Source organism: Melopsittacus undulatus, chromosome 8 (assembly GCF_012275295.1).
Source record: "Melopsittacus undulatus isolate bMelUnd1 chromosome 8, bMelUnd1.mat.Z, whole genome shotgun sequence".
NCBI classification, from domain to species: Eukaryota; Metazoa; Chordata; class Aves; order Psittaciformes; family Psittaculidae; genus Melopsittacus; species Melopsittacus undulatus.
In genome coordinates, this window is record NC_047534.1 from 55,969,745 (window position 1) to 55,997,200 (window position 27,456).

Below are 27,456 nucleotides of genomic sequence, written 5' to 3' on the forward strand. Positions count from 1 at the left end.
GGAAGAGCCCTGCTATCAGAAGGGAAAAGTCTTACTGCAAAAATTCAGGACAGAGGAGAAAAGGAAGATTTCTAAGAGCTTTAAGGGTAAATGGTCTTAATTGCAGAACAATTTCCATAAAGGCAAGATTTGTATCTTGTTAGGGAGAATTAAGTAACTGTTTGAAAATATGAGTTTCATTTACAAGCTCTCCTAGAGAATTTCAGCTTGTTTTGGGGCAAGTCACGAAATCCTTATATGGTTCCAGGGATTAAATGGCAGGGGGATGGAGAAGGTGGGGACAGGCAAGCTATACTATTTCTTTTCTTGTGCTGTGTTTTTCATATGAACCTGTGAGTCTTAGTGTAGGGAATGCTTCTATGAGCCTGTGAAATCCTGATTGTTATAGGGCTCTCTAGGTAAGTAACAGATCCTTCCATTATTTGGGGGTGTAGATGGGTTTGTCTTAATTAGCTTACCAAGGATCTAGCATTGGGATGTCTTCCCTGTGCCTGTAGAAGAAATGCAGATAATGATGCAAACTTTTGCTAATATTTTTGAGAGCTATGGAAATGCTATATATAAACTTACTAAGAGTCATGGGTAGTATTTTATGAGTTGCTGGTTGTATGTTACACCTGGAACTCTAGATAACAATGATAGTGTAGTTTCATTTGTAGTAGACACTTGTGGCAGATACAATGCACCATTTGCTTTTACCATTGCCAGTGACTGAGGACATGTGGATGGTTTTGGTTCACAGATTCTTTCTAGGCTGCTATTTTGCATGTAATGTTCCTTGCCTTTGATGATAAAGAAATAGGATGTTTAATTTCACTGGCAGGAAATGCATTACTTTTTCTTTTATACTGATGTAACAGAGAAGCTTAATAGCTTTTTGTATTTGTCATAGTACAAATGTCTAGTACATTGCAGATACAAGAGTGAACAAACCCATAATATATTGCTTTTGCTTCTTAGTGCTCAGTCCATGTGTTTCTTGAATTTTGGCATGCACATTACCCTTGCTGATGCTGAAGTAGCATCAGGCTTTGCAATCAGTGTTTGTAATAACTGTTTCACAAAGCATTGTTATGCAAGATCTCATCTTGTGTAATGGATTCTTTGGTACCCTTAAGATTTAGCAATTGAAAATAATAGAAAGAGGATTAAATAATGACACTTTGTTGTCAACATTTGTTGGGGGAGGGCAGCTATCTTCATATTAGCATTTTTATTGTAGGAAGTTTTTAGGCTAGAGATACAAATATTTATCACAGTGAAATAAATATGGTATCTGGGGGGAAAAAAGAAAAATCTATATTGACCTTTGTAATTTTATAGGTAGCTTGTTTTGAGGAGCTCAGAACTTACATACTGAGGTGTTCCTCACATAAATCTAAGTTCCAATGAAGCTTTGATAAATCAATATAGTAATAATGTTTTGGAAATACTGTAAGAGAACCTTAAGCTGGTATTGCTTCTAAGTTCCTTGGTAGCTTTGTCAGGCTTTGTCTGGGTTTTTTCTACTGCAGAATGCAGGACTTTCAGGTACTTCTATTCAGAGTGCTTAGGCTTTCCTAGAACTATTTCAGTCTGAAATGAGTAAGTCTGGTTACATTTAATAATTAGTCTTGTTCCAGAAAGTGAATAAGATGTGGTTTACAAAAAGCATGTTAATTGTGTGGGGTTTATGTTACAAGTGGTTGATCAAATTTGTAATTGTTCAAAGATTAAACTTTGTAAGACAAAGAGCACATGCAACTTTTAAGATTTATATGAAGGCAGTGGCACATACTGGGGCCATACTCACTGTTACTTGACCTCTTTGCTCTTTACTCTCTGTATAATAAATACTGCAGACCCCTTTTAATCACTCCTAAATTTGGAAGACTTATGGATTTTTCTTGAAACTGGATTCAGAGATGTGCAGGAATATTATGGCTGAAAGACAACGAGAACTTGTTACTTATTACTATGAAAACATAGCTTTAGCCACACACATCTTACAATTCCTTCCTGGAATAACAATGTAGGATTAAAGTAATCTTGAGCCTTTACTTATTTGTACTTGACTTTTTTATTTTCTAATTCTGTTTATGTTTTTGATTGGCTTTTCCCCACAGTTAGCCCTTCTCTCCAGTGCTGTTCTTAGCTGAGAGAGAAGGATTTCTTATTCTGTTAACAATTATCTCCCACAGGTTTTCAGTGGAATCCTAAGAATTTAAGTGTTTTCTTTTGAGACTGATTTTCTTTCCTGGTTTCTCTTTGCTTCTTAGTACATCTTGAAGTACTCCTAGAAGTGGAAATATAGAACATGGTATTTAGACAGACAGCTAATCGATGTGAAATGCCTAGTTCAAGATGTAAATGTTTAGTTAGCACCATAGTACAGGATGTTGGTATCTTGCTAATGCCCGAGTTAAGATGACAAAGGATGATTTTGATCATCTGCTCTCCATGATGCCCAGATTTTGTCAGAGAAGAAAGGTGAGACCAGTGTCCTATGTCAGTCACCATTCTAAGCCCCTGCTGTTCCATGGAAGTTGAGTTCTGTGTTCTGGTAATGTGATTTCTGAGCACCATTAAAGCAATTTGAAGTTAAAGTTTAGCATATCTATAGGAGCTTACAAAATTCTTGCATAGGATAATAATACTGAGAAGGTTTCCTGCAAACAGAACTCTGTATGTAGCCTCTTTGCTTCAGAGAGGAAAGAAATACAGTTTAGATGGACCAAAACTAAGCAGTGAACATCTATAGCTTCTATCAGAGCTAGTCTTGCCTTTTTAATAATGAAGAAAGCCAAATAAATGAAAAACTAGATTTTATAAAGGTCCTGTTAGGCTGTGCATGTGATTGAAGCCATAGTGCACTGAAAACTCTCTTGTAGGTCTTCCAAATGTGCACTGGTCATCACATCATTAGCTTAATTATTTTCTTAATAATTAAAAAATGCTGATTCTGATTACTAGCATCCTTCTAGCACATGCAGTGAGGAGACCTTTTGAAATGGAGACAATAGGGTACTCTTTTGTTACTCTGTCGTTCTGAAAAGGGCTGCATGCTCACTCCTACAAATTAATGGGATGGCTACTGTCAAGTTAAGTGCAAACAGATTATAGAAAAAAGTTAGTGGTTATCCCTGCTGTGTGTGTACATTTTCAGCTTAAAATACATTGATTTTATTCCATTCTTAATCTTCGTGGTTGATAGGCATTTTAAAGAGTCTGTAATTTCAGTCTTTCCTTTAAAGCTTCTCACAGCAGGATGTCCTGAAATTGTGGCAAACATGAATGATCAGCTAAGTCATCAGGAAACTGTATTGTCTTTGTAAGTGGTTTTGTAATGACTTGTGTAGCCCTTAAAATATAATGTGCACAGTTACCCTCTTTACATTCTTTGACGATCTATTTTTAATAAAGCCATTTAGCTTGGTTAATTAGAGTTAGTAATAAATCTCCATGTCTGCTGACTAATCTTCGGAAATAGACCACACTGATAGAAATAGAGGCTGCAGGATTTACTCTATGGAGATCTGTGTTTTGGCTTATCAGCATTATAGTTGCAAGAAGTTTTTGAAGACTATGGCAGATCTGCCTTTTAGTGCAGTTCTTCATGCAAAATAGTAGTAGACAAAATATAAGCCAATAAATAAATGGAAAATAGCCCATGCTAGTAATCTCACAGAAACCTTCATTCCCAGTTCAAGTCCAGTTTTTGATGACAGTAGTATGCCATTTATCTTACCCTGTTTTTTCCTCGAGGTTTCTTGCAACCATTTAAGCTTCTCTCTGTAGTTCAGCCCCATGACACAGCTTCTCTTCACTGTCTGCTGTACCTTGGAAGCTTTCTCCTACTTGTCTTTGCACCTGAACTACCACGTTGTACTTGTACTAAGTTGTACACTGTACACTGTACACGTACACGTACACTGTACATGTACACTTGTACCACTTGTACATTGTACGAAGCAATTGTAATTTACTCTTGAAACTGCAAGAGAGTTTTCCCAGGTTTTCAGTGAATATCACTGGAGCAGATTGTAAAGCTAGCACAGACTCAGGTGTCCTCAAATTAATACTACTTTCTCATACTTGTATAGTATCCTTTTTGGGAAATGTTAACTGTGTGGGTGAGACCAAGTAGACTGGATAGTTGTCACCTCTGACTATGATCTGCTTCTGTTTGGACTGTACAGTGACCTGTGATATGTCAGAGACTTTGTGTCCAGTACTAAAAATACATGTATTAAATTCTGTCAGTTTAGCTTTATTACCCATTTCCATAGTAACAGTGTTTTGGGGGGGTCTGGACAATCCATTTGTCGTTTTAAAGCACATATTTAACCATTAATAATAACTTGATGCTTAAATGTTAATAGCTTCACATGAAGATACTTGTAAAAACTCCTGTGTTCTCTATCAAGATGTAGTATCAGCTCTTCAGTGGAACTGAGCTTTCTGAAGTAATGTTATGAGTTTTGCATACCATTGTATGCCATTTATCTACCTAAAATCATGGGCAGTAATTTCAAGCTGATTGTAAATTATAAGTGCAGATTATGGTGTCCAAATAGCTATTTGGAAGTGTTCTGAAGCATTTTTCTTTGACTTGAATGTCATTATGAATAATCTTCTCTCCAGTTTAGGGCCAGTTTGTTTCTGGGGCCCATGCTGAGTAATTTCTCAGTTCCTTGTTTGGGGAAGCTGATGTGTGTGTTTCCTTCCATCCAGAATCCTTCTCATGCTGCACATGCTGCAGTCCCTTCTGCCCCTTCTCTGGCAAAGCCAATCCTGGCTCCAGAAAATCTCCTTTTTGTTGAAGAGCCTGAAAACTCAATTCTGATCAAGTCTGAGTTGAGCTCAGTTTGAGCTCAGCCCCCTCTGCCTGATGGCAGGAGTGCTGAATATCAGGATTACAGTAAGGTTCTTGATAAATAGCAAGAATGTCTCTGCTGTGTCCAGGCCAGCAGATTTTCTTCTGCTAAACTGGTACAATCCAGCAATTCTGTGGTTCTTATCCCTCTAGGTTAACTGCTGGAGCTAAAGAAAACTGGGTTAATGCTTCAAGGGTATCTTGGTGTTCAGTATTTTTGTATTATCTGCTCAGTAGATGTATCTAAAGGATTTGGATCTTTTTGGGAATCCAGTCCTGCAGTGGGTCTTAATTACTTTATCCATGAATCCTTGCTGTGCAATCCACTTCAATCTGCATCTGATTTTGCCTTCCATTATCTGATGATGGTGTTTTTCTTGATGATTGTCACTTCTTGAGAGATGTCTCTGTAGCATACTCTTAATATGTCCTATTCTACCTAAAGTTATCTTCAGAGTTCATTCTAAATTCATGTCTACTGTATGATTCATTTTGTTTAAATTACAGAATTAGCTTTCCTGTTTGTTCTTGAAGCCACAGATTCCAAAGACTGAGACCTCCTGACTTACTGTTTAACAGTGAAATGGTCCAGCGCAGGGTAGATACTGCATCTTCAGTTGGTAGTTTTAAACTTACTGTTAAACAATCTTAAAATGCTTCTGTTTTGGGGAAAAATGATTAATTTACCTGAATTTTGACTTTAAATTCTGTCCTCCACCAAACACATGTTTAAAAAATGAGATTATCTTGAATTCAATATAGGAAATTTCATAGTAACAACAACCTTCCTTTTTAAACATCATCTTTTTTTTCCAGTAGCAGGTACCTATCTGACATTAACAGTTAAAGTAGCAGGCCAATTTTTTGTCACACCCATATTATTACACTAACTTTGTTATAAATGCAAAATTTTATTTGCTCTATTTTACTTTTCTTCACCATATGCACTGTATAGAGTTGCTTCTTGTCCCATTGCTGTTATGCTGAACTGTATAAGTGTTGGGGTTTTGGGGGTTTGGGGGGCTTTTTAGTTTGTCTTGACTGCAGGTAAGGATTAGTAGTGATGCTTGATCTCTTTCTAGGGCAATGTTAGATTGATACAGATGTCCAGAAGTTAATTTGTAAGCATATAGTTTTAAAAGAACAAACTAACAAAATACCATGGTATTAAGCTGTTCACTAGAGTCCAGTCTCCCAGTTAAACCTGCACTCAGCTTTAACAGTATGTACCAACATTAATAAAATCAGGACAACAGTGATTTAAAAAAAATTATAAAAATGGAACAGAGGAGAAACAGTGGAAAAATAAGATGAAATTGTAGTTTCCAAATAGTCCCATAACCAGTAGTACTTTATTTTAACTTACACAGCATTTCTGAGGACTAATAGTGTTATTCCTTTTTTCTTTTCTCCCAGGAGGTTCCTATTGATATTCAAGTGACCACACACATGCATCCTGAAGAATACACTCAATGCCTGAAATATGGAGAGTATAAACTGAGCAGTGTTCTGAAAGTGCACAACTTCGCAGTGAGCTGGTAGGAACCATTAACAGTACATTAATTTTAGTGTTACATACATGATGAGTTTTATTTCTCAACAGGTCATTGAGAAGCATCTGCTTTAAGTAAACTTGTGAAAAACCCGACTGGCAGCAGTCAGGGGGGCACACTCTCTCTGAAGAATGTGAAAATGGCAAAAGTAATGGAAGTTAGTGGTAGGATAAATAGAGTAAAACACCTGGGCAGAACTGTTCAGATTCAGATTCATTTTTTATGTAAGAAGGGAGGGATTTGGTTAGTAGATCTGAAAACGGGAACCAGAGATGACTATTAACTCAGGTTTCTGGAAACTAAATTATAGTGCTGAGTGTTTCTGCAATCTGTATTTGATTGAAGCTTATTCCCTTGGGTCAAAAATCAGAAGAGTTTAGATTTAGATTAGCTTGAGCGTGCAAATAGCCTATAAGCAGTGACATTTCAGGTATTGCTGGTTGCAGCTGAAGAAGAATAAACATGAAGATATTTACTCCCCCCTCCCCATGTTAAAGCTAGTAGCAAAGTTCAGACAATTCAGATGCATTGTCTATGTATTGAATCTATTTTAATTGATTTAAAAATAATCAATACCTTAGTTATTTGAACAAACTTTAAGTAGCTTAATGCTTGTTACTGTACTCAGACTGCTAGTAGATTACTCCTGAAGGTATCTCCCTGAAGAATGAACTGTATTCCTCCACTTAATTTTGGAAGCGAAATTTCTCATTGCATCTAAGAACCGTAATTGAATGTAGTTATGTTTTAAATGCTTAAAAACTTGGGCAGTGTAATTCTAATGCAGATTAAGATCTTGACAATAAACTTGCTTGTTAAAAAAAGTCAGTGTTGGCATGAGAGTAGTCCACCATAGAAACAGTACGTAAAATCAGAGCTGAGGGTGCAAATTACAGCATGCTGATGTGGGTGTAAGGTAAGTCTTGTCTGTGAAAAGGGAAGCATTAATAATACACATATAATATTTACAATGCAAAGATCACAAATCCTTTAGGTGTCTGTAATAAATATCTACTGCACTGCTTTGTGTTTTTCCCTGGCTGGGAAGGCTTCTGCTTAGACCCTCAGGTGCTCAAATCTGGTTTTCTGTCTGGCTAATACCTATCCTGTATTCATAAGGGAATGATACTTTGGGTAATTGTCTCCTGTACTGCATAGTCATACTGGTCTGATCAGGAATGAAAGCTTTCAACTGGTGTCTGTCTGCTGCTGCCCTGAGGTGTCTGTAGTAAATCCACTCATCTTAGTGGCTTATTAGGCTTTTTGAAGAACAGAAGGTGCAAGAATGGTGTGCTGTATTGTTTTGGTTTAAAAAGCAAAACAACAATCTAGAGGAGGTGGAAGACACTTCCACACTTGGCAAGATTTTTAGTAGATCAGGTGGAATGACAATTGAAATATAACCTTTACAGGTTACATCATCACAAGATTTACATGCATGACAGGCTGCAGAGGGGCAAGGCTAAAGTTAGCACTTTCATCTTCCTGTTTGCCTTGTTGAAAGTTTGCCTTTACTGCAGTAGGAAGTTAGGTTTGAGCTGCAAATTACTTTGGAATGTTGTTGCAAAATACTAGTGAATGTTAAACTATAAAATATGTAATTCAGAGTAGTAGAAGCTCATAACCTAGTTAAGAAAGGACATCTCTACCTTAATTTTCCCTTTATCTTACACTTGCATAACAGATAAATATCATACATCTTTATGTATGCTTTGTTTTCCTTACCCTTCTTGAATGATACTGAAAACTATTCTAGATCCTTATATCTAGTGCTTCTAGTTACTGCTGAAGAGATACTATTATGTGCTGGGGAATTCTAAGTATTTCCTACAGTTAATAACTGGGTATCACACCTTAAGGATACAATGCCACTTGAGAAAGCAATTTACTGGAATGAAAATAAATTGAATGTCTTTCAACTTATTTGAAACTACTTTAGAACTTGCTTGGAGAAACAGCAACTAAGCTTGAACCACTCCCCCCGAACACTGAGGATAGGCATTTAATTTCATAAGGCAATATGAAAGTTGAGCTGCATGTTAAGATAATGCTTTAAACCAAGTGAGGGACTGCGATTGTGCTTTAGAATGAACAGAAATGCTAATTTTAAATACGTAAGAATATAAAAGCATGTAAAAAACAAAAGAATTTTAACGCCTTTGTCTTGGTTTAAGCCCAGCTGTAAATCAGGACATTTTAAATTTAGTTATTTCAATTCACAAAGATTTGTCCTATCTAAATGCCAGTACTTAAAATCAATCTTTTTAAAGTGATTGAAAAGGACACTTGTTTCTCCTGTTAATGCTAAAGGCTGTGTTGTAGCCTGGTTGACTAAAGGTAGGGTTTCCTTTCTGGCAGCATGTTGTCTATTGATGTGTTTGTTTGTTTTATTAACACACTTCCCAGTTTTAGACAAATTTGACAGAGGAATAACAGGCTTGGAAGTACTGAGGTTCCCATGTGTTTCCAGAGAAGATCTCTGCTGAAGAAAGGGCTTCTTCTAGCACTCTGTTAGCTGTAAGCAGCTAAGAATTCAGAGAGGGGAGAGAGGTTGTAAATATTCTATTTTCTTTTTGTTTGTTTTTTAGAAGAGCTTCAAATGGAGCTCATACCTTATGAGATGCTATAGAATGCAATCTCATGGCAAACAGTTAATGCACACAGAGCTTGGGTTATCATTTTTAGTTTGACGTAGCCGCTTTTCAGTGCCAAAGCTGGCTTTCCTTGGAAGTCCAAGAGGTTATTAAATGCATAAATCAAGATTTTTCAGAGCAGAATGACTTAGATTAAATTCTCTGTATAGGGAATAAAATAAAAATGGCCCATTTAAAGAAGTTCTGAACTTTCAATTAATGTATTTATGGGGATTATGATTGTCTATTTGATTATTTTACAGACAGAAGGTGGAATCAGTATCCACTAGATGATAATTTTCTTGTAGTTCATAGCATAGCTAGAAAACATTCTATTGACTTGAGAAAAAAATTGCCTTTTTTAAAATTATTTAAGTATTTTTCTCACCAGAACTAGTATGTAAGAAATACAGAACAAAATTTGGCTTGTGTGTGTATATTACTATATACACTGTATATGTATGTACTACATATATTATTAGGTTCCTTTACATTGCTCTAGAAACTGGAGTTCCTGCAAAGACAGATTCCCAGTTTTTCCATGCCAAAAAGCTGATGTAGGTTAGTGCTTTAGACTTTAATGAGTATTAATTGAAAATCCTATTTGCAGGGGGGAGAAGATCCTTTGGGAAACTGGTTTTTTTTTCTACTAAGCTGCATGTTTCCCACTTTTCAGATCATCACACAGGCATTCCTCCTCTGCATTAAGCTCACATTTCTCCAGTGTCCTTTTAAATATCCTGGTAAATCTTATGCTACCTACAAGAATCACTGGAAGATCTATAATGACTAAATTATCTTTCTAGTCTTGCTTTCTTACTGTTCCCTTTATCCTCACCTGCTGTCTGCATCTTTCACATAGCCCCAAGGGGTTTGCACTGCTTTCCATGAAAGGTATTTCTACAATGACCATATTCAATATTACATTGTCATGGGTTACATTGTCTTCACCTGGGAAAAGAAAGATGCCCATACAGTATTCAGTACATTAATAATGGTTAGTACAGTGTTGGAAAACTGGAAAATGTCATGTATTATTTTAAAGATACTTATCTAAGATGCAGCAGAAACATTAGCAGTAATGGCATTAGAGTTTCAGATTAGTACAGTCGTATATTTAGCATAGAATTTAATGGGTTTTGCAGATAGAACTATTTCTCTTGTTTAAATTTCAGATCAGATGATGAATGTTGTGAAAATACTACTTGCAGTTTAATGATGACCTTTTATAATGCCCATTAACTTGTGCAGAATGCCAAGTAAAGGCTTCACCTTGCTTTTTGTTCCTTTAAATGTTGTCCTCCTCCTGCTTCCCATGCCTCACAACCAGAGGTTACAGTTCTCCATTCAAAGCTCGTTTGACGTTTATCATAATTGCTGTCAAAATGCCACTTTTGATTGTGGGAGGAATTTGTATGGCCTAATATTTTAAGTGTATGCTTTACTTAGGAAGGGTGCCTACAAAAATAGAAAATGTATATTATTCTTGTGTTCATGAAACCTGATGTTCCCAAATCCGTTATCCTTATTTGATATTGTGTTAAAGAAAACGATAAAGAATTGCAAATGCCTTGCCCAGGCACAGTAAAAATATGAAGCTGGAGATAATAAGAAAGAAAAGCAAATACAAAACATTTAGTGATTATCAAGGTTTTCCTGTTGGGCTCAGCAAAAGATAACTTTTCTATAGGGACTAATTCATCATCATATCTAGTTTTCCCTATTTTTTTATCACTGGATTCCAGAGAAGATTCTTAAAAACTTAACTCTTTGGGAACCATGCAAATAAACTTAGAACATAAAATTGTGTTGGTGATTACATGAGACTTACTCACAAATTGAAATTACAGTTAGGCTTACAGTGCCTTGTGCGAAGGTATAGAGGTAAGACTACAGAAAGCATTGCAAACCTCTGTACTCTTTCCACTTTGGTTCCTTTCTACTACTTTTTCTCTTTCTTAACATATAAATTCATATGTACACACAGATGCACATAGACATGCACACAGAGGAATAATCTTAGCAGGAAAGAGAATTGATTGTGAGTGTTGATATGAGAAATTTACTGTGAAATAGATTATAGTCTTTAGTTTGCTGTAAAATGAGATGATACTTATCTACATTACCTCTTGAGAGTTTCATGTTTTCCATTTACAGACTAAGGTGGTGAGGCAGAGTCAATTTGGCAGTAGTGAGAGAAGCTATGTATTTTGTTGTGTCAGTCAAATTCTTATATCATAGCTGTACACTCTTCTAGTTCCTCTTAGACACACATGCCAGTTTTCTGTTTCATTCCCAAACTTTTGTTTCCATGGAGTTGCTTATGGGAAGAGCAGGCTGTTAAGATTGTGTCATGTATAAATAAAGCAACATAAGCAGTGCAGACTATTTTTAAGCAACCATCTTGGTAGTGTTGTTTGTTGCCCTTCTCATTTGGGAAGAGCTCTGTATTAACATCTCAAAGCAACTTTTTCCTAGTCTTTCTTTCCATCCCTTGATTTTCTTGTGATGCCTGTGGAGTTCTGACAAGCTATTCTGAAGGTTTGCTGAGACTGCTGCCTGTCATGCTGATGGATGTTATCTCCCTTTTCCCTGTGGTCTGTCCATTTGTTTCTGTCTCTCTGTTGTCTTAGAAATGGTGAAGTAATGTCATTTTGGTCCATGTCTGAACAATGCCAAGCAAAATAGGGTCCATTAACCAAAAGGTGATCAGTCATATGAATCATATTAAGTCCTCATTTAACACAAGCTAGAAAACAGAGGATCTGAGGTCCAGACTTCGTGTGGTGAAATTTTCTGTCAAACAAGAAAAATTTAAGGATGTAGAGAAATCCTTATTAATTATTTAAACCCTCTTCTTGCCTCCCTAGGATATTAAAAGAAGATATTAAATTACATTTTCCCATTAACAGTAACACTTTTAAATTGTGCCATCATGTGCTGATTCTTTGCATGAGTAGCTACAGTGAGCTGGAGATTTGCATTAGCAACATTTGCTGCTGCATGATTTTCCTACAGAAATTATACCTCCTTTTTAAAGGAGTATGACATACAAGGCATTTCCCAACCTCTCATGCTGTAGCCAGTTTGAACAGCTCAGCTTCAGCATAGCAGATATTGAAGGGGTTTTTTTGGGGGCATGTCCTCATATAGGTTGCTGGGGCAGCATGACCCTCCCTGCCTTCTGGCTTCTGTCATTCAGAAGCCACCTGGGTTTTTTCTGTCCACATTTTGTATCATACTCATTTCAGTGTATGCTTCAGAATCAAGTCCATGACTGTTAAAAGGATGTTTGTGGGGGTTTAAAGTGTGGATCTCAAAGCTGTATCTCTGACAGCTGAGATTTAGCTCCAGATTGGAATATCTTTTCCTTATAAAACTGCCCTGGGACCCTTAGGCATGTGTCTTTCCCTGGGGCTAACCATCCCAGCATGTGATCTTTCATGTTAGCAGTGTCAAAACATCCATATTATTTGGCTGAGACAAAAGAGCTCCTTTGTGTCTTTCAGGAAGGTGTTCCATTAAAACCCATTTATGTCCTTGTAATTCTGTAAGGAAATAATAATATTGAACTTTTCAAAACTTACTACATAAGGAATTGATCTTATTAGAACTGTACGTATCCCTTTTCTGTTACTGTTCTTCAAAAGCCAAAGCTTTAATTACTTCTTCCACTTATGTATGTAACCCTGAGCCCAAAAAGGAAGAACGTGAGTCTCACATGCATATAAAAATACTCTGTCCCCTACTAACTAGGTATGAGTTTTATTTACAGAATGTGAGGTCTATTGACTGAATGGCCAGGTGCAGAGGGTGGAAATCAGTGCCATAAAGTCCAATTGGAGAGCACTAACTAGCAGTCTATCCCAGGGGTCAGTACTGGGTCCAGTCCTGCTTAAGCTCTTCATTGGTGGTCTGAGTGATGGGGCAGAACATATCTTGAGCAAGTTTGCATATAATACCAGACTGGGAGGACTGGTGACACTCCATAGGGTCATGGTGCTGTCCAGTGGCTGGAGAAATGGAACTACAGCAACTTCATAAACTTTAATGAGGGGAATAGTTAAGTCCTGCATCTGTCAGGGAATAACCCCATGCACCACCAGTATAAACTGGGGATCATCCAGCTGGAAAGCAACTTCTTGGGAAAGGACCTGGGGGCCCTTGCGGCAAAGAAGGTGAATGGTATCTGGGGCTGGATTAGTGGGAGTGCTTCCAGGAGGTCAAGGGAGGTCATCCTTCCCCTCTACTCAGCACTTGATGAAGCCATCCCTGGATTGCTGGGTCCAGTCCTGGGCTCCCTAGTACAAGAGGCATACTAGAGTGAGTGCAGCAAAGAGCCACAGAGATGGTGGATTGGAGCATCATTCCTGTGAGGAAAGGCTGAGAGAGAGCTGGGACTGTTTACCTGGAGGAAAGAAGTCACAGGGGTGATCTCATCAATACAAAATACAATATGATGGGTCACTACAGTCCCTAATGAAAAAAGTCATTTCCTTGACCTTAATGAGAAGTATAAAGGTGTGTTTACACTGCAAATAAATGGAGTTCTTAACATCCTGACAAAGAACAAGTGACAACCCTCAAACCTCAGTGTGCTGGGTACACCTAGCAACACCTATAATGGGATGAGCAGAATATCCTTTGCCTGGCTTATTGTCCTAGCTCTGTCACTGTCCCAGTAGAATCATGTGTGGCTGATGTCAGGCACCCAGGCTGGCACCAAGGTCCTTTCTCCAGAGACCCTGATGCCATCTCAGGCACAGCTGGATGGGATACAAGCAGGTAGCCTAGGCTTGAGCAGCTCTCAGAAACATGGGTACCTGCAGGCTCAGCTGCAAGCACTAGGATGGAAACTTGAAAGCTGAGTCAGGGTGTGATGAGTGTCAGGCTGCAGTGGGCAGTGCAGATTTAATTTAGATCTAATGTAAAGTAAAGACTGAGTAGGAGTACATATCTGTGTATGCACTCATATAGGTCTAACTCTCCTGCTAGCTGAAGCCACACACACACTTATCTCCCCAGCAGTCCTACAAGGCAGCCTTATCCTCCTATATGAAGTAATTCCTGCAAGGTTGCTTAAGTGGAAGATCCAGAAATTAAATTCATGTCTTCCAAGTCACAGTTCAGTGCTTTAACCTTCGATTTCCGAGTATCACTGTTTCCCATACAAAATTAGGTTCTTAATTTCTTTCTGCATTAAGGCCTACATTGTAATGGAGAGATTATTTCATGGACTTCTCTCTGTTCATTATTGTACAGTCTCTGTAAGAGCTTTAATGCAGTTTATGTGGAAGAAATACTCATAGGAGTATGATGGCAAATGTAGTTTAGCTCCCTGTAATGCAGTTCAATAAGGAGAAAAGTGAGTTCTCCATGAATAATCAGGAAGAACAGTGTGAATCACACTTTGATAAGCTCTTTGAGGCCTTGCTGCTGCAATGCTACGAATGCACAGTTCCTTCCTATGACCTTTCAACCTTATTTGTAGCTTTTTCTAACTAACACAGCATAAGAGAAGTAGATGGTTCCCATAGCTCCACCTTTGCCTCCTTGCTCCACTCACTTTTTGCCTCCTAAATGTACTTTCCTGTTCCTCTCTATAAGCTTTTAACTATCATAGTCTTAAGAAGTCTTTTTATTTCTCGTTATCTTTGTCTGCATCTTTGGCCATACACAATTGCTCCTCTGGGAAGGAGGCATTGGCCGTCACTTAACAGGCAGCTTGAAACTGGAGCAGCAAGAACCTAAAATCATGTTGTGTTATTTTATGGTGCACACGTGAAATGAGCTGGTATCTCTAATTTTATTAGCAAACAAGCATCTTTATCAGCAAACCAGAACATTTCCAGGGAAGGTCAACAGAGGGAAAACATATAATTTTTAGTATTCTTTTACTAGTTACCTTCATAGTTCTTGAAGCAGACTTTGCAGAAAAACTTGGAAGTACCTGCTTACAAAAGCATGATTGTAAAAAGATATTGTCTTAACTCTATTAAGGCTCTTGCATATTCTCCATAGACCAAAAGCCGTGATGCCAGGAAACTGTCAGCTGTACTAGATTTGGTTTATTTTCCTTGTATTTCCAATAGTCTGTGGAAAAGAAAGGGTTGAATAGATTGGGTTAATATTTTTATAAGTGTTTAACTGGGAACAGTCAGTGTATTCTGAACAGCAAATATGCTGGTAACTAAAACACTCAATTGAAGTGTCCTTATTTTGACCAAATGTGATCAATAGAAAAAGGAATTTTGACACTTGTGATATGGGTTGAAGTGCTAATTTTTAAAGAAAGTTATTTTGAAACTGATTTTATTTATAAGTGTATTTTATGAAGTGTGAAGAAGATGGTGCAAAATGTTGAGATTTTCTTGAAATGTATTGGTGAGTTTTAAAAAGAAGATAATTTGTATGATGGATTTCGCATTGTGGAGTGTGAGGTTTTTTGGGTTTATTAGGAGGTTTGTTTTCAAGTACTCAATCTGGTTTAGAATACAAAAATGCTGATTTGTGAAAGGTGACTCTTCAGACTTCATTGACTTTGCTACAGTTCTAAATAGTTATCTGCAAAAAGATCCTCAATTAATGTACAATCTTAAAATTCTTATAAACTGAAAAGCCATTTTTTATATTATTTCTACTTTTTATCTATTTCTATTTTTAGCACTTGTTCAGAACTATTCTGTCAAGGAACATGGAAGGAGGTGTTCTAAGAAGCTTTGTTTTGATTCTGTATGTCAGTTCAATTTTCTAGTCTTTGGCAATGAATTTCTCCCTGTGAAGAAATACATATCTTGGGGGAGAGTAAATATTTTTACTTTGTAAGATTTTTAGGCAGTCACATCAAGACTTTATAAGTCTGGAAGCTGGCAACATATGTATAATTAGCCTATGGGTAAGCATTTGTCTGCTGGGAAAAGGATAGAGTGTTGCTGAGGGGTTTCTGAGAACCAGGGAGTGTTCAGTACATAATGTATGGTGACAACGAAGAAGGAAGAGGAATGTAACACAAATATAATGCCAGATTAAAATGTCTGTATTCTAAATAGGAGTGACTTGCATCCATACAAACATAAAGCACAATGTATAAAAATCAGTTGCTACTCTCAAGTATCATGTAAGGCTGCATCATGTTTTCATGAGGATTTCTGTTTGCTAAAACATGTGATGCTTTGCAGTTAATACCATAAAGCACTTTTTGCGCTCTTTGGTTGATACTATCTTGTAGAAATAGTAAATGCATCTTGTAATGCTTCTGATGCTTCCCTATTCTTAATATGACCAATGAGAAGATATTGTGCATGTATTAGAAACCTACCGTGCTGGCGATTCCTTTTTTATTGGCTGAAGTAATAGAAACTGAACTTCATTTGTAGGCCAGGTTCATAACCTGAATGTAAAATCACTAAAGGTTTTGGGTATTTATGGTTGCAATGCTTTAGAGGTACACTACTAACACACAAGTACATAAAAATGGCAGTTTCTATTCCTACATTCTCTAGCTTTTAATCTCTTCAGCTTGGAAAATCTCATGTTGGTGTTATATGGTGTAGGGTTTTAATGCCTGAAGTTAAAAAAGAAAATCTTCAGTTGTTTTTTCACTATCTAAATATTTTGAGGAGATTTTCAATTACTAAAATGAACATAGGACTTGAACAATAGCTGCAATGCCTCTGAAGAAAAGGAGAATAAATATAAGAAACATAGGAAACAATAGGGGTATTTGCTCCTGTGTTTCAGTGAGTAAATATCCAGCAGGTCAAAGAAAAATGACATTAAAAAAACTTGGATTGTGAGCAAGTTTACTGCAGTATTGAATGGAAGTTAATAAGTACAAAAGAGAAATAAGGAGAAATTAAGGATATTTACAACATTTGTGCTTTGATGTGGTTAAGATGAAATTTTAACTTTTAATATTCTGTATAGAATATTATATAGAATATAGAATGTATGTCATGGAGTAACCTTCAACCTGTTACAAAATGGTTGGAATTAGTCAATACAGACACATCACTCTAGATTTTGGCCAGGACAGTGGTAAAGTATAAAAAGTGGTCTTGGTGAATTATGTATGTTCCATGTGAAGATAGAGCAGACACAGGACAAGGTTCTGTGCTCAGAGTAATGGAGGATTGCCTTTTCTTTACATTTACCAGGCGTGCCTGCCTAAAAGATAGGATAAGGCAGCATTCCCTGTGATTTCACACTAGGGGGTGATCTGAACTGCCTAGAAAAAAGCATCTCCAGGGTTACAACTTCAGTATCTTTCCAATATTTTTAAAGCTTTATCTCTCAAACTGAGTTCAGCTCTTACCTTTTCTGTTAATCTTTTAAATTGCATAGCTCAAAGTGTATTGATGCTGAGACTTTCAGAATTTACCATGAAGGAAATACTGAAATTATAATGGAATAAAAGGAAAATCAGCATTAGGAGTAGCAAAATAAAAATAGCAATAGGTATTAAATGGGACAGTAGTAGAAGCATGGAGTAACTCCCATAATGGGATTTGTAAGGAGATCAAGAGGTCAGCAGTCAGCTGTCATGCCAGACACTGCACAAATATGAAATCTTACATTTCATTCAATTATAATTCTGTCTTGAAAGTGCAACTGTATGACACAGTGTATTCTCATGTGCAAGAGAACCAGCACTTGTTCAAGAATGCATGGCTCAAAGTGTCTTGATACTGAGACTTTCAGAATTACCACGAAGTATCTTGGTTTCACCAAAGGCAGGTCCTGCCTGACCAGCCTAGTGGCCTTCGATGATGAAGTTACTACATTAGTGGGCAAAGAGCAGGCTACAGATGTTGTCTATCTGGACTTCTGTAAAGCCTTTACCACAGGCTCCCACAACATCCTTCTCTCCAAACTGGAGAGATATGGATTTGATGGGTGGACTGTTGTCAAATGCAAGGTTCCTTATTATTCTATGTTGTTTTGTTCCTTATTATTCTATGTTTTTATGATCTCTCTTAAGAATTTTCAGCATTGTATTATAAAATGTTTGAGTGCAGTTGGCAGAAAATCAAATGCTAGAAAATCCTTTATATTTGGAATGCTTTACCAAAATTAGCTTTTTTAGAACAGCACAACACCCCCCCCATTTCACTTTTGCACCCAGCCCCTATTTTTATAGCAGTATTTTGGTTAGAAATAGGTAGATTCTTGGCCTGTAGTTAACAGGGCTTGGAATAACATGCCACTGCCAGAAATTCAGTGGTAGATTTTCTAACTTAATTTTGAAGGAGGTGTGATAAGCATAGGAGGCTGTGCACTGTCTGTAATGGGTGCTTTTGTTTCTGCCATCTGCAACACTGATATTATGTCCTTGTATTGAAACAAGTACTTATGAGCAGACGAGAGCTGAATGGCAGTGATGAGTTATGGCTGTGGGTTTATTTACTGAATAAACTTTAATTGCTGCTGGTATAATTAATTAGGGCTGGCATAAAACTAGAACATTTACTGAACATCATAATTGGATCATGTGGTTTGTGTTTCTTACCTATGATAGGTTCTGTGTAGATCAGCTTAGGAGTAAGGGATTTCTAACTAGGGATTTGGGAACTATGAAACAGAGCACATGTATGGTAGTAGTATTATTACGTATGATGGAAATTTTCATCAGCTGTGCTCAGCTTAAGAGACAGACTTTCTGTAACACCAAAGTGCTCTAATTCTAATTCAGACCTGGCTGTCAGCAGCTACTTCATAGGTGTATAATGAAGCATCAGTACTTCAGAACAGACCAATTCCTACATGGAGATGTGGACAAAAAGGTTAGATTGCCTTGGGGATGCTTGACATATTCTGAAACTCTCATCCCAATTGTAGGTGTGGTTAAAATTTGAAGATTTGTGGAGTTTTTAGTTCAGTCTTAAAACTACAGCATTAAATTCATGCTAAGTTTTTTCAGTCATCATAGGACAGAGTGTCTACTGTGGTAAGCAAGTAACAAAATGCTACTGCTGAGCCAAACAAAAGAACATCTTGATTTTCCTTTTACACTAATTGATGCTAAATGACTAAATGCTATAATAGCACTTGCCAGATCTTCTTGTATCTCTTTCTTTTCTTGTTTCAAAACAATTAGACTTATAACTCTTGACATAATCAAAATGAAATTGATGGAGATTTTAATTTCCAGTCCCTGAACAGACATATTTGCATTTGAAAATAAACTGTTAACCAGGTGAATGTCTGTCTAAGGCTATGATCATCCTTGTTTCCTTGAGTGCTCACAGTCATGAAAGCTAATGGACTGTGACACTGGAAACTGAAGTTTCTACATTTACCAGGGCTTTTTCCAGACTGAGCTTCTCTACTGCTGATATTTGTTTTGTTTGCCTTAAAAATAAAACAATCTGGATGTGAAATTGCATGTTTTAGGTAGAGCCTGTCCAAAACAAAACAAGCTTGCTTTATTAATATTCACAGCTTATGGTTTTCCGTGTAGCTGCAGACAGGTCGTCTTAGCCTGCTTCATTCATATCTTTTGGTTTAAAAGATTAATTCAGCAACAAGGGTTATTTTTAATCTTTCCCATTAATTTCTTACATTGAAAAGGGCAAGTCTTTCACATGACAGGGGCTTGAAAACAACAAAGTAAGAATAAACCCATCATCTTGTTATTTAGAACTGCAAGCCAAGTTATTCCACATCCTACAAGTACAGGGCTAGGAATATTTTACTTCCTACTGGATACATTTTCTTCAGCAGGTGGATGCTGATTATTTTCTAATACCAGCTTCTGGTTAGTAACTGATCTTGTGCTACCAACTGAACTTTTTGTTCTTGGGGTTTGGGTAATATGGTTTAGGGTCTGCTTGTTGCTTTTGTTGTTTTCGTGCTCACTGTGTCTTAACATCAATAAATTGCTATTAAACAGTGCCTTATTGATATGCTCTTGTATGCTTTGTGGATTGCTGTAGTAGTTATTTATCTGAACAGAACACTCTTACCGTTTTTACCTGATATTATACTCCTGAGGTAGGCACATCAGCTGATTCAGATGAATTTCTTGCTCTCATTTGTAGAGTAGTTACAGTTTCTTTTTGGCTTTATTTGAATGAAAATGTTTCATTTTTTAACTTCAAATAATAAAGTCTCCACACTTCGGTATTTGGTTTTTCCATGTTGTTCAGCTATGGATTAAAAGTACTGGGAAACCAAACCTTGTAATTCTGCTGTCTAAACATCTGTAAATCAACTTTTAAGACATCTTAAAAAGACAACTTCTAAGGTGGTCAGTAAAATTCTACAGGAATCACTGGCTACCAGATACTATAGTGCTTTCCCGAGTACTGTTACATTAAGATCCCTCCTTGTAAAGATACCTTAGTAGAATACATGCATATTTATATAGCTGCTTTCAAAAGTAGAGGTGCCATCAGCCAGAAAATGAGCAGCACTTGTTTCATCCAACCAGAAATACTTCTAGTGCAGTTCCATGTAGTTTCTCAAACTCCATTATGTAGCATCCTTTAATTACTCCACAATATAGTATTAACTGCAGTGTTACTGGCTGGCTTCAGGGCAGTTAGGGAGACAAGGCAACTTTTTCCTGGGCTTTGAACAGTGTTTAAATGGATCACTTACCTCTCAGAGGATAGACAGTGGCAAGGAAAGGACAACCAAGACAACAGTAAATGAAGGAAGATTGATGGCCACTGAGAGCAGTAGAGTTTTCTGTTCAAAACTAACTTCCCTGGGTTTGAGTAATCGGGGGGAAATAGGGGGGGGGAAAAACGTTATAATGCTGTATCCTGATGTGTGCTGGCAAGCAGTTAAACATTCATGGAGCTCTGTGCCTCAGAAAATAGAGCAGTAATGCTTGATTTAATAGTTTCTAGGGACTGATTTTAACTCACCAGCTACATAAAGGCATATGGGTTTACACGGCTGGTATGATAACTGGTACCTTTGATGCTGATGTCCTTCGACCCCGTTTTGTGTTGCATGTTGTTATAGTATAAAGCAAAACACTGTGATGTATGCTTCAGGTACTGATTCTGTGCCTGACAGTGCAGTGCCTGTCATAGCCTTGTGTAATGGGGCACTTTACACTTACTGTAGGATAGTGTACTTGAATGTGCTTTTCATATGAGTAACTGTGGCACATCTATGCAGTTATTTATAAGTCCATGATATAAGTTTAAGGACCAACCGAAAGACCTTTCATTCAAATGCAAAGAGGTACTGTAAATACCATCTCTTCAGGGAGTAAAGTCAAATCAGAGTCCAGGAAGTAGAGAACTTGAAAGTAAAAGATAATGGGGATAAACAAGGTTTTTAAGTCTTCTGGTTTGTTGAATTGGCAGTGGAGGGTTTTTTGTTTGGTTGGTTTTGTTTGTTTTGTTTTTCTTTCTTATTTCAAAGATGATGTCTTATCATTGACAGATTGTAAAGAAAAACTGCTTAGTTAATGCTTTGTAATGAGGTTAGAGTCGTGTGACCTTGCAGGTGGGAACTTTGGCCATGGATGAAACTGGGCTGTGCAGTCACACTTGGGGGTGTTGGGGGAAGGAGAAGAAAAACGAGAACACGGCAGTTGCATAGTTTGAATAAAGTTGGGACTATGGTGGCATGACTTGGATAGTCATTGAAATTTTCTGACTGCATTCTTCTGATAAGAGCTCTCAGCCATCTCAATAGTAGGTGCTAAGTATTTCTAGTCTTATTTCTAATCCATGGGCATCCTTCTTAACCTGTTTTTATGTGTAAATGATACCCTAGTTGGCCTTGTTTGCTTCTTCATCTCTTTAGAATTGGTTCCTGTTGTATTTTAGTATCACTTCTTAAGCTCATCATCCTCTTTAGACTTCATACCAACCGTGAGTAAGGTTGAGTCTGTTTCAGTAGTAGTTCAGGAATGCTTTTTATGATTGCATTGATGAGGAAAGGTTGAATCATCTTTTTTTTTTTTACCCTAGAAAGTTTAACTGCCTACTACACACCTTGATTTTTGGAAATGAATAAAAATACAGTCAGACTGTAACATCCAGTAGGATAACCATGACCTTTTCAAGTGTATTTGTGCATTTCAAGATGGCTAAACAAATAATTGTGGCCATTGATTAGGAAATTCATGTTGAGAGAAGGACCAACAACAGAAAAGGACCTGGAGTTTTTTTCTGTATTGTTATTTCCCAGGTAACTGTAATTGTTTAATGCACATATGCTGTAACTTCCTTGGTATCACATATGTTGAAAGCAAGGCTTTGTTAGAGTGCAAGGAGTGGCTCTGGTAGTGCTGAAGGTCATGTTTGGGAGTAACAACTTTTGTTCTATGCTTTTGCCATTTCTTTTCCAATCCATTTCTTTGGGACAGATTGAACAAAGCACTCCCTAAAAAGCAGGGGGAATGAGAGCACAAAATCCAAATGGAAAGGACGTACCAATGAAGCTCATTATCACATAGTAACAGTTAGAACCAGAGCTCTGAAAGGCTTACTATGTGTAACTGTGATAATAAATCACAGTAAATTTCCCTAGCATTTAAAACAGTTCTTAAATATTGTACTTGTGTAAGTGTTTTTGAGAGTGCTGTGGGAATTATTTAATGTTCAAGTGAGGTTGGGTGTTTTTAATGAGCTGGGAGTACGTGCAGGGCGGTTTGGCTGTATCTCAGTTCTGGAGGTTACTTGGATCTGTTAATTAGTACAGCCCTGGGAGACCTTTTTGTGAAGATTAATGGGTTCCCTGAAGAATAATGTTCCAAATACTCGAGATCTGTAAGACTTTTGAGGCTAGTGCTTTACTAAATTATGCTAAAGTTTACTAGATTAAACATTATCTGTTGATGGGAGAAGGACAAATTCACAACAGGCATGGTAAAGATAAATCACCCACTTAGACTCATTTTATTTTCCCTACCTATACAAAATACATAAATTAAAGAATATTTAGATAACATTCAGATTTAGAAATAAGTAAATGGGAGGGAAATGTTTCAAAATCAATCCTAAGAGGGACAACTTGCTCAAGAAGAGAAGCATGCCATGCCTTGCTTGGAACGTGATCTTCCCTCCATCTAGATGTCTGGTAGCCTTCATAACTTAGGGAGTTTGAATCTGTGTTAGTCTTGATCAGGCTGACAAATGGAGCTATATTGGAGGCAGCTGGAACAAGAAACTGCACCTTTGCTAGAAATTGTGGGTCTTTTTCCTTGCTTTTAGGAAATCAAGTGATGTAGGCTTACTTGACCTCTGCATTGAATCAGTATCTTTGCAGGAAGATTACCACTTGGAACGAGAGCATACATTAGTGTTCTTTATCTGTCATAAACTAAGCAGTCTTCCAGTCCTTAATTTACTGTTAAATAGACAGTGAATCGTTGATGTGATCTTTAAATTCCTCCACATTACTATAATCATGCCTTGATCTGTGCTCTCATCACTTCTAGACTGTCATCACTGTTGCCTTTGGAAAAACCATGCAGTTCAATGTAATTGGAGCTTTTTTAACATGCAGAGAATACCTGAACAGTGCTTAGAGTCATGTCTTACAGCATCTTTCAAACTTTCTATTCTTTACATTTGCTGTTTATTGTCAAAGTCCTATATATCAATCTTTCTGGTCTTCCACTTTGTGTCTCATTTTTGAGCTTTAGCAAAATCTCGTTGTGTGCTAGTCTGCAAAGGTGGTTTGCTTTTCATTTTTGAGGTCTGAAGTTTTCCTATGGAATGCATGTCAAGCAATTCAGTTTATTTTAGTCTAATTTAGAATGAACTTTGAAGACACTATTGTCTCTTCTGATTTTTTCTGTTGTGTGAAACCTCTTTGTGACTCTTTCTATGGCCCTTTTTTCCCTTTTTGTTTGGAAACTCGAATAGTTTAATTTACGTGTCCTTCTTCTATGACTCTTTGGTTTCCCTTCTCTTGTTGAGGTCAGGCCAGTTCTGAAACAGGATCATGCTGTTCTGCAGAGAACAAGGAGCACTGATGCGTATGGCTGTAACAAGTATAAGCGCCTTATCAACATCAAGTCAGGTTTGTGGGGTATTTAGCATTAATTTTGCACTGGGAGCTGCTCTTGCATTCCTTTCTGCCTTGGAAATTAATTTTGCTCTGGTGTACTTTGGAGCAGACATTGATGGATGCTTATCAGTTTAAAAGCTATTTTTTAGAGATAAAAGATAACCCTTTGAGCTTGTGCTACATTTGCTGAAATGAAGTCATTTGAGGCTCTTTCCTCAGGTACTGTCAGTAGCTTTCATACTCTTAATTTAGAGCTATGGTTTAACTTTTATCACGGAATGTAGAATTTAGTTTGTGTGTTAACTTTGATTCTGTGACCCGCCTGCACCATCAGCAGAACCTTACAGTTGAGGGAAGGATTTCAAATGAACGAATCCAGTTTTAAGCTTGATTTAAGATGTTAATTTGCCGTGAAATTCACGTTTCCAAACCTTTGCAAGTCTTAAATACCCGCTGCTTCCTGAGCAATTTGCTCTTTTACTGCATGGCCTGACTGACAGTCCTTACCCTGTGTGAAAGGTACAATCAGGGAATACTTTTTTTCTGGGTCAGGAGGCATCAGCTTTAATACAGTCCTCATTCTATGCCGTTATAAGCCCCACAGAGTGTTTTATACTTCTTACTGCATTTGAAAGTAATAGAATAACATTAGTGGAAGGGGATTGGATGATAAATGAAAGCTCTTTCATTATAGAAACTGGATGTTTGAGGCATTTAGGAACTTGTGTGAATTAAATGGTACAAAAGGTACATGAGTTGAGAAATCTCACCTCCTTCCATGAGAAAATGGAAAAGCTTACAAAATTCAGGTGATAAAATATCTGTTAACAACACTATATACTTTAGGTTTTGCTTTCTGAATATTTATACAAATTGTCTGTGTGGAGTATCTTGCCTGTCTAATGGGGTGTGTTTTTGAAGGGGAAAATGTTTGGTGAAGGCATTATATACTTACTAATACAAAAGTTCTGCTTAGTTTAATTCGAATGAAAGTCATCCCAAGTCTCATATCTGGAGACATGCTCTTGCAGATGAAAGATGCCTGTTGCTTTTGAAATGGTGACAGTGGCTCGAAGAAGCAGAATTGTTTGTTCCCTACTCAGTAGCATGAGTCAGGAACTTGAAGTTGTAAATCAGTTGTTCTGCTTATAATCTATAAACTCTTTAAATATCAGACATTATCTGCAGTAAGCTAATTCTAGTGTTGGTGGTTCTTATATGACAAGTTTAATGGAATTGGCTTGAGTTTTGCCCTTTTTTGTGGTCTTACTTTGTGTGGCTGAATATGAGACTGAATGAAAGTAAGTTGCTGTGGAGAGCATTTCAAAACCAGGGGAATGGCTTTTTTCCATGTTTACGTTTAAAGTCTATCATTTTAATCCTGACTTTGACTGTAGAACCAGGCAGCATTTCTGCCAGCAGTTCACTTTAGCTGAGGACTTTTCATTGTGTTTGAAATTCAAACTTGTGTTTTCCTGTTTCAGAGTCCTTCATGTTTTGATGACCTATCTCTTGACTATTGCTTTTTTTCCTGCTCTATTGATTCCTTTGAGTTTTATGTATTTCTTCTTTTCCTCCCACATGAGTAAACATTTTTTCCTTTCTAACAAACTCGTGTTATATTTTAATCTGTATGAGTTTGTTGTGTTTTTTTAAACTTTTTATAGGATGGAGGCTTTTGAGTTTTGTAAGGTTATGTGTGTATTTGTGTTTTATAAAAGCCACTGAACATAAACCACAGCTGTCTCCCTTAGCACTACTAAAGTCAGTTTAATTATAGTTAGGAGTAGGTGGCCAGAGCATTGGTATGTGTTAGCCCTTTGCCTTCTCAGTAAGTGGATATGTGAAAATGTATTTCATTTTTTACTAGTTTTTTGGTTATTATTAGGTTTTTATTTGTTTTCATTGAAAGGGCCTGACTTGGTAGAATTTGGGTAAAGAACCAGTAAAACTTGGCAGTGTGACCTTTCCCTTCACTAATTATTCTATTACTGATGTTTAACCCAGAAGTACAAAGTAATACAACATGGTCTAGGTTTTTACAGTAAAGTCACTTAATTTTTCAGTTATCTTCTAAATCTCCATGCATTCAAGTTTTGAACATGCGTACAATAAGCATTTTGAATAGATGTTGCTGGATTAAACAGTAAGAACTTGACTGTGTGCATTTAGTAAGTAAATTAAACGGAATTTGGAATAATACATTAAAGTAAAAATGATCTCCTTCTTGTTGAACATTTGAAGACAGGTTTTCAGTAATGCCATGCTTTCATTGAACGACTTAATGCCTTTCTGCATACCCAAAAGGCAAAAACTCAATGACAAATGATGGAACTGCAGTCTTTTCTTACTTTATGTTGTGCCATTATCAGTATTTTATTCTATCACAATGACTTTTCTAGCGTGGTGCAATAACCTCAGTCAGCAGGAAATGCACAAAGTAAATAATTGCAACTTCTCCATTAGCATAGTATAGCTCTGTATGCTGCAAGCTGAATAAAATGAGACGAATTAATGGAGTTACAGGCAAAAGCCCCAGAGCAATAATGATTTGGGGATATTAAATTAACCAGTGATTGCATTAAAATCAAGTCACAGTCCTGACTTAATTCACAATACTTACTGCTGGAGTGTGGACTCTTTTGTTCTTGGGGAATGGAGCTTGATTCAAAGATGTTCCACTCTGCAGTGTTACCTTACTTTCAGTTAGTTAGCATCTGTAATTGTAACACTGACAGCAAAGTAATACCTTAATACCAAAGCTGTACCTAGGGTAAAATCTTACTTTGGACAAGAATATTTCACTATTGGATACACAATAAGTGGGGTTATTTTTCCTAACTTCATTGAGGTTGCAGATCCAAGCCAGCTTTTTAGGCCAGCACACGACAGGATGAGGAAGCCTCTGAAACATCTGCTGCTTTGAAATGAGGTGTGGTGAGTGCTTTACCATGTGTTTCTGAGTTGTAGTTCTCTGCAAAGGCAAGTAGCTCAGAGGGCAGAAGCAGTGCAGCCTACAACTGCTCAAAAGCAGGCATAATGGTGCACCAGCACTGGAACTATGGACAGATGGCTGAGTGAGTCACCTCTGCTTGAACACCACTGTTCAAGAGAGGGCAGTGTCCTGCATCCTTTCTCCTAACATAGCAAGCAGTGTACCTACACAACAAAGCTTATTTGGTCAGATGTCAAATTTTTGAGCTGTCATTGGAAGATTTATTTTATTTTATTTCATTTTATTTTATTTTATTTTTTCATTTTATTTTATTTTATCATTTTATTTTATTTTTTCATTTCATTTCATTTCATTTTATTTTTTTCATTTTATTTTATTTTATTTTATTTTTTCATTTCATTTTATTTTATTTTTTTTATCATTTCATTTTATTTTATTATTTTATAATTGAGGCTTCATTTCCCTTCTTAGCAAGAG

At 37.0% G+C, this 27,456-nt stretch overlaps 1 protein-coding gene across 1 annotated transcript in view; it reads left to right on the forward strand.

Moving 5' to 3' along the window:
• SPAG16 (sperm associated antigen 16) overlaps nt 1–27,456 on the forward strand; it is a 387,730-nt gene that overhangs the window by 53,364 nt on the left and 306,910 nt on the right. Inside the window, exon 11 of the mRNA XM_034065775.1 lies at nt 6,272–6,393. Coding sequence (XP_033921666.1) covers nt 6,272–6,393 — 122 coding nt within the window. The remainder of the gene's footprint in view (nt 1–6,271; nt 6,394–27,456) is intronic.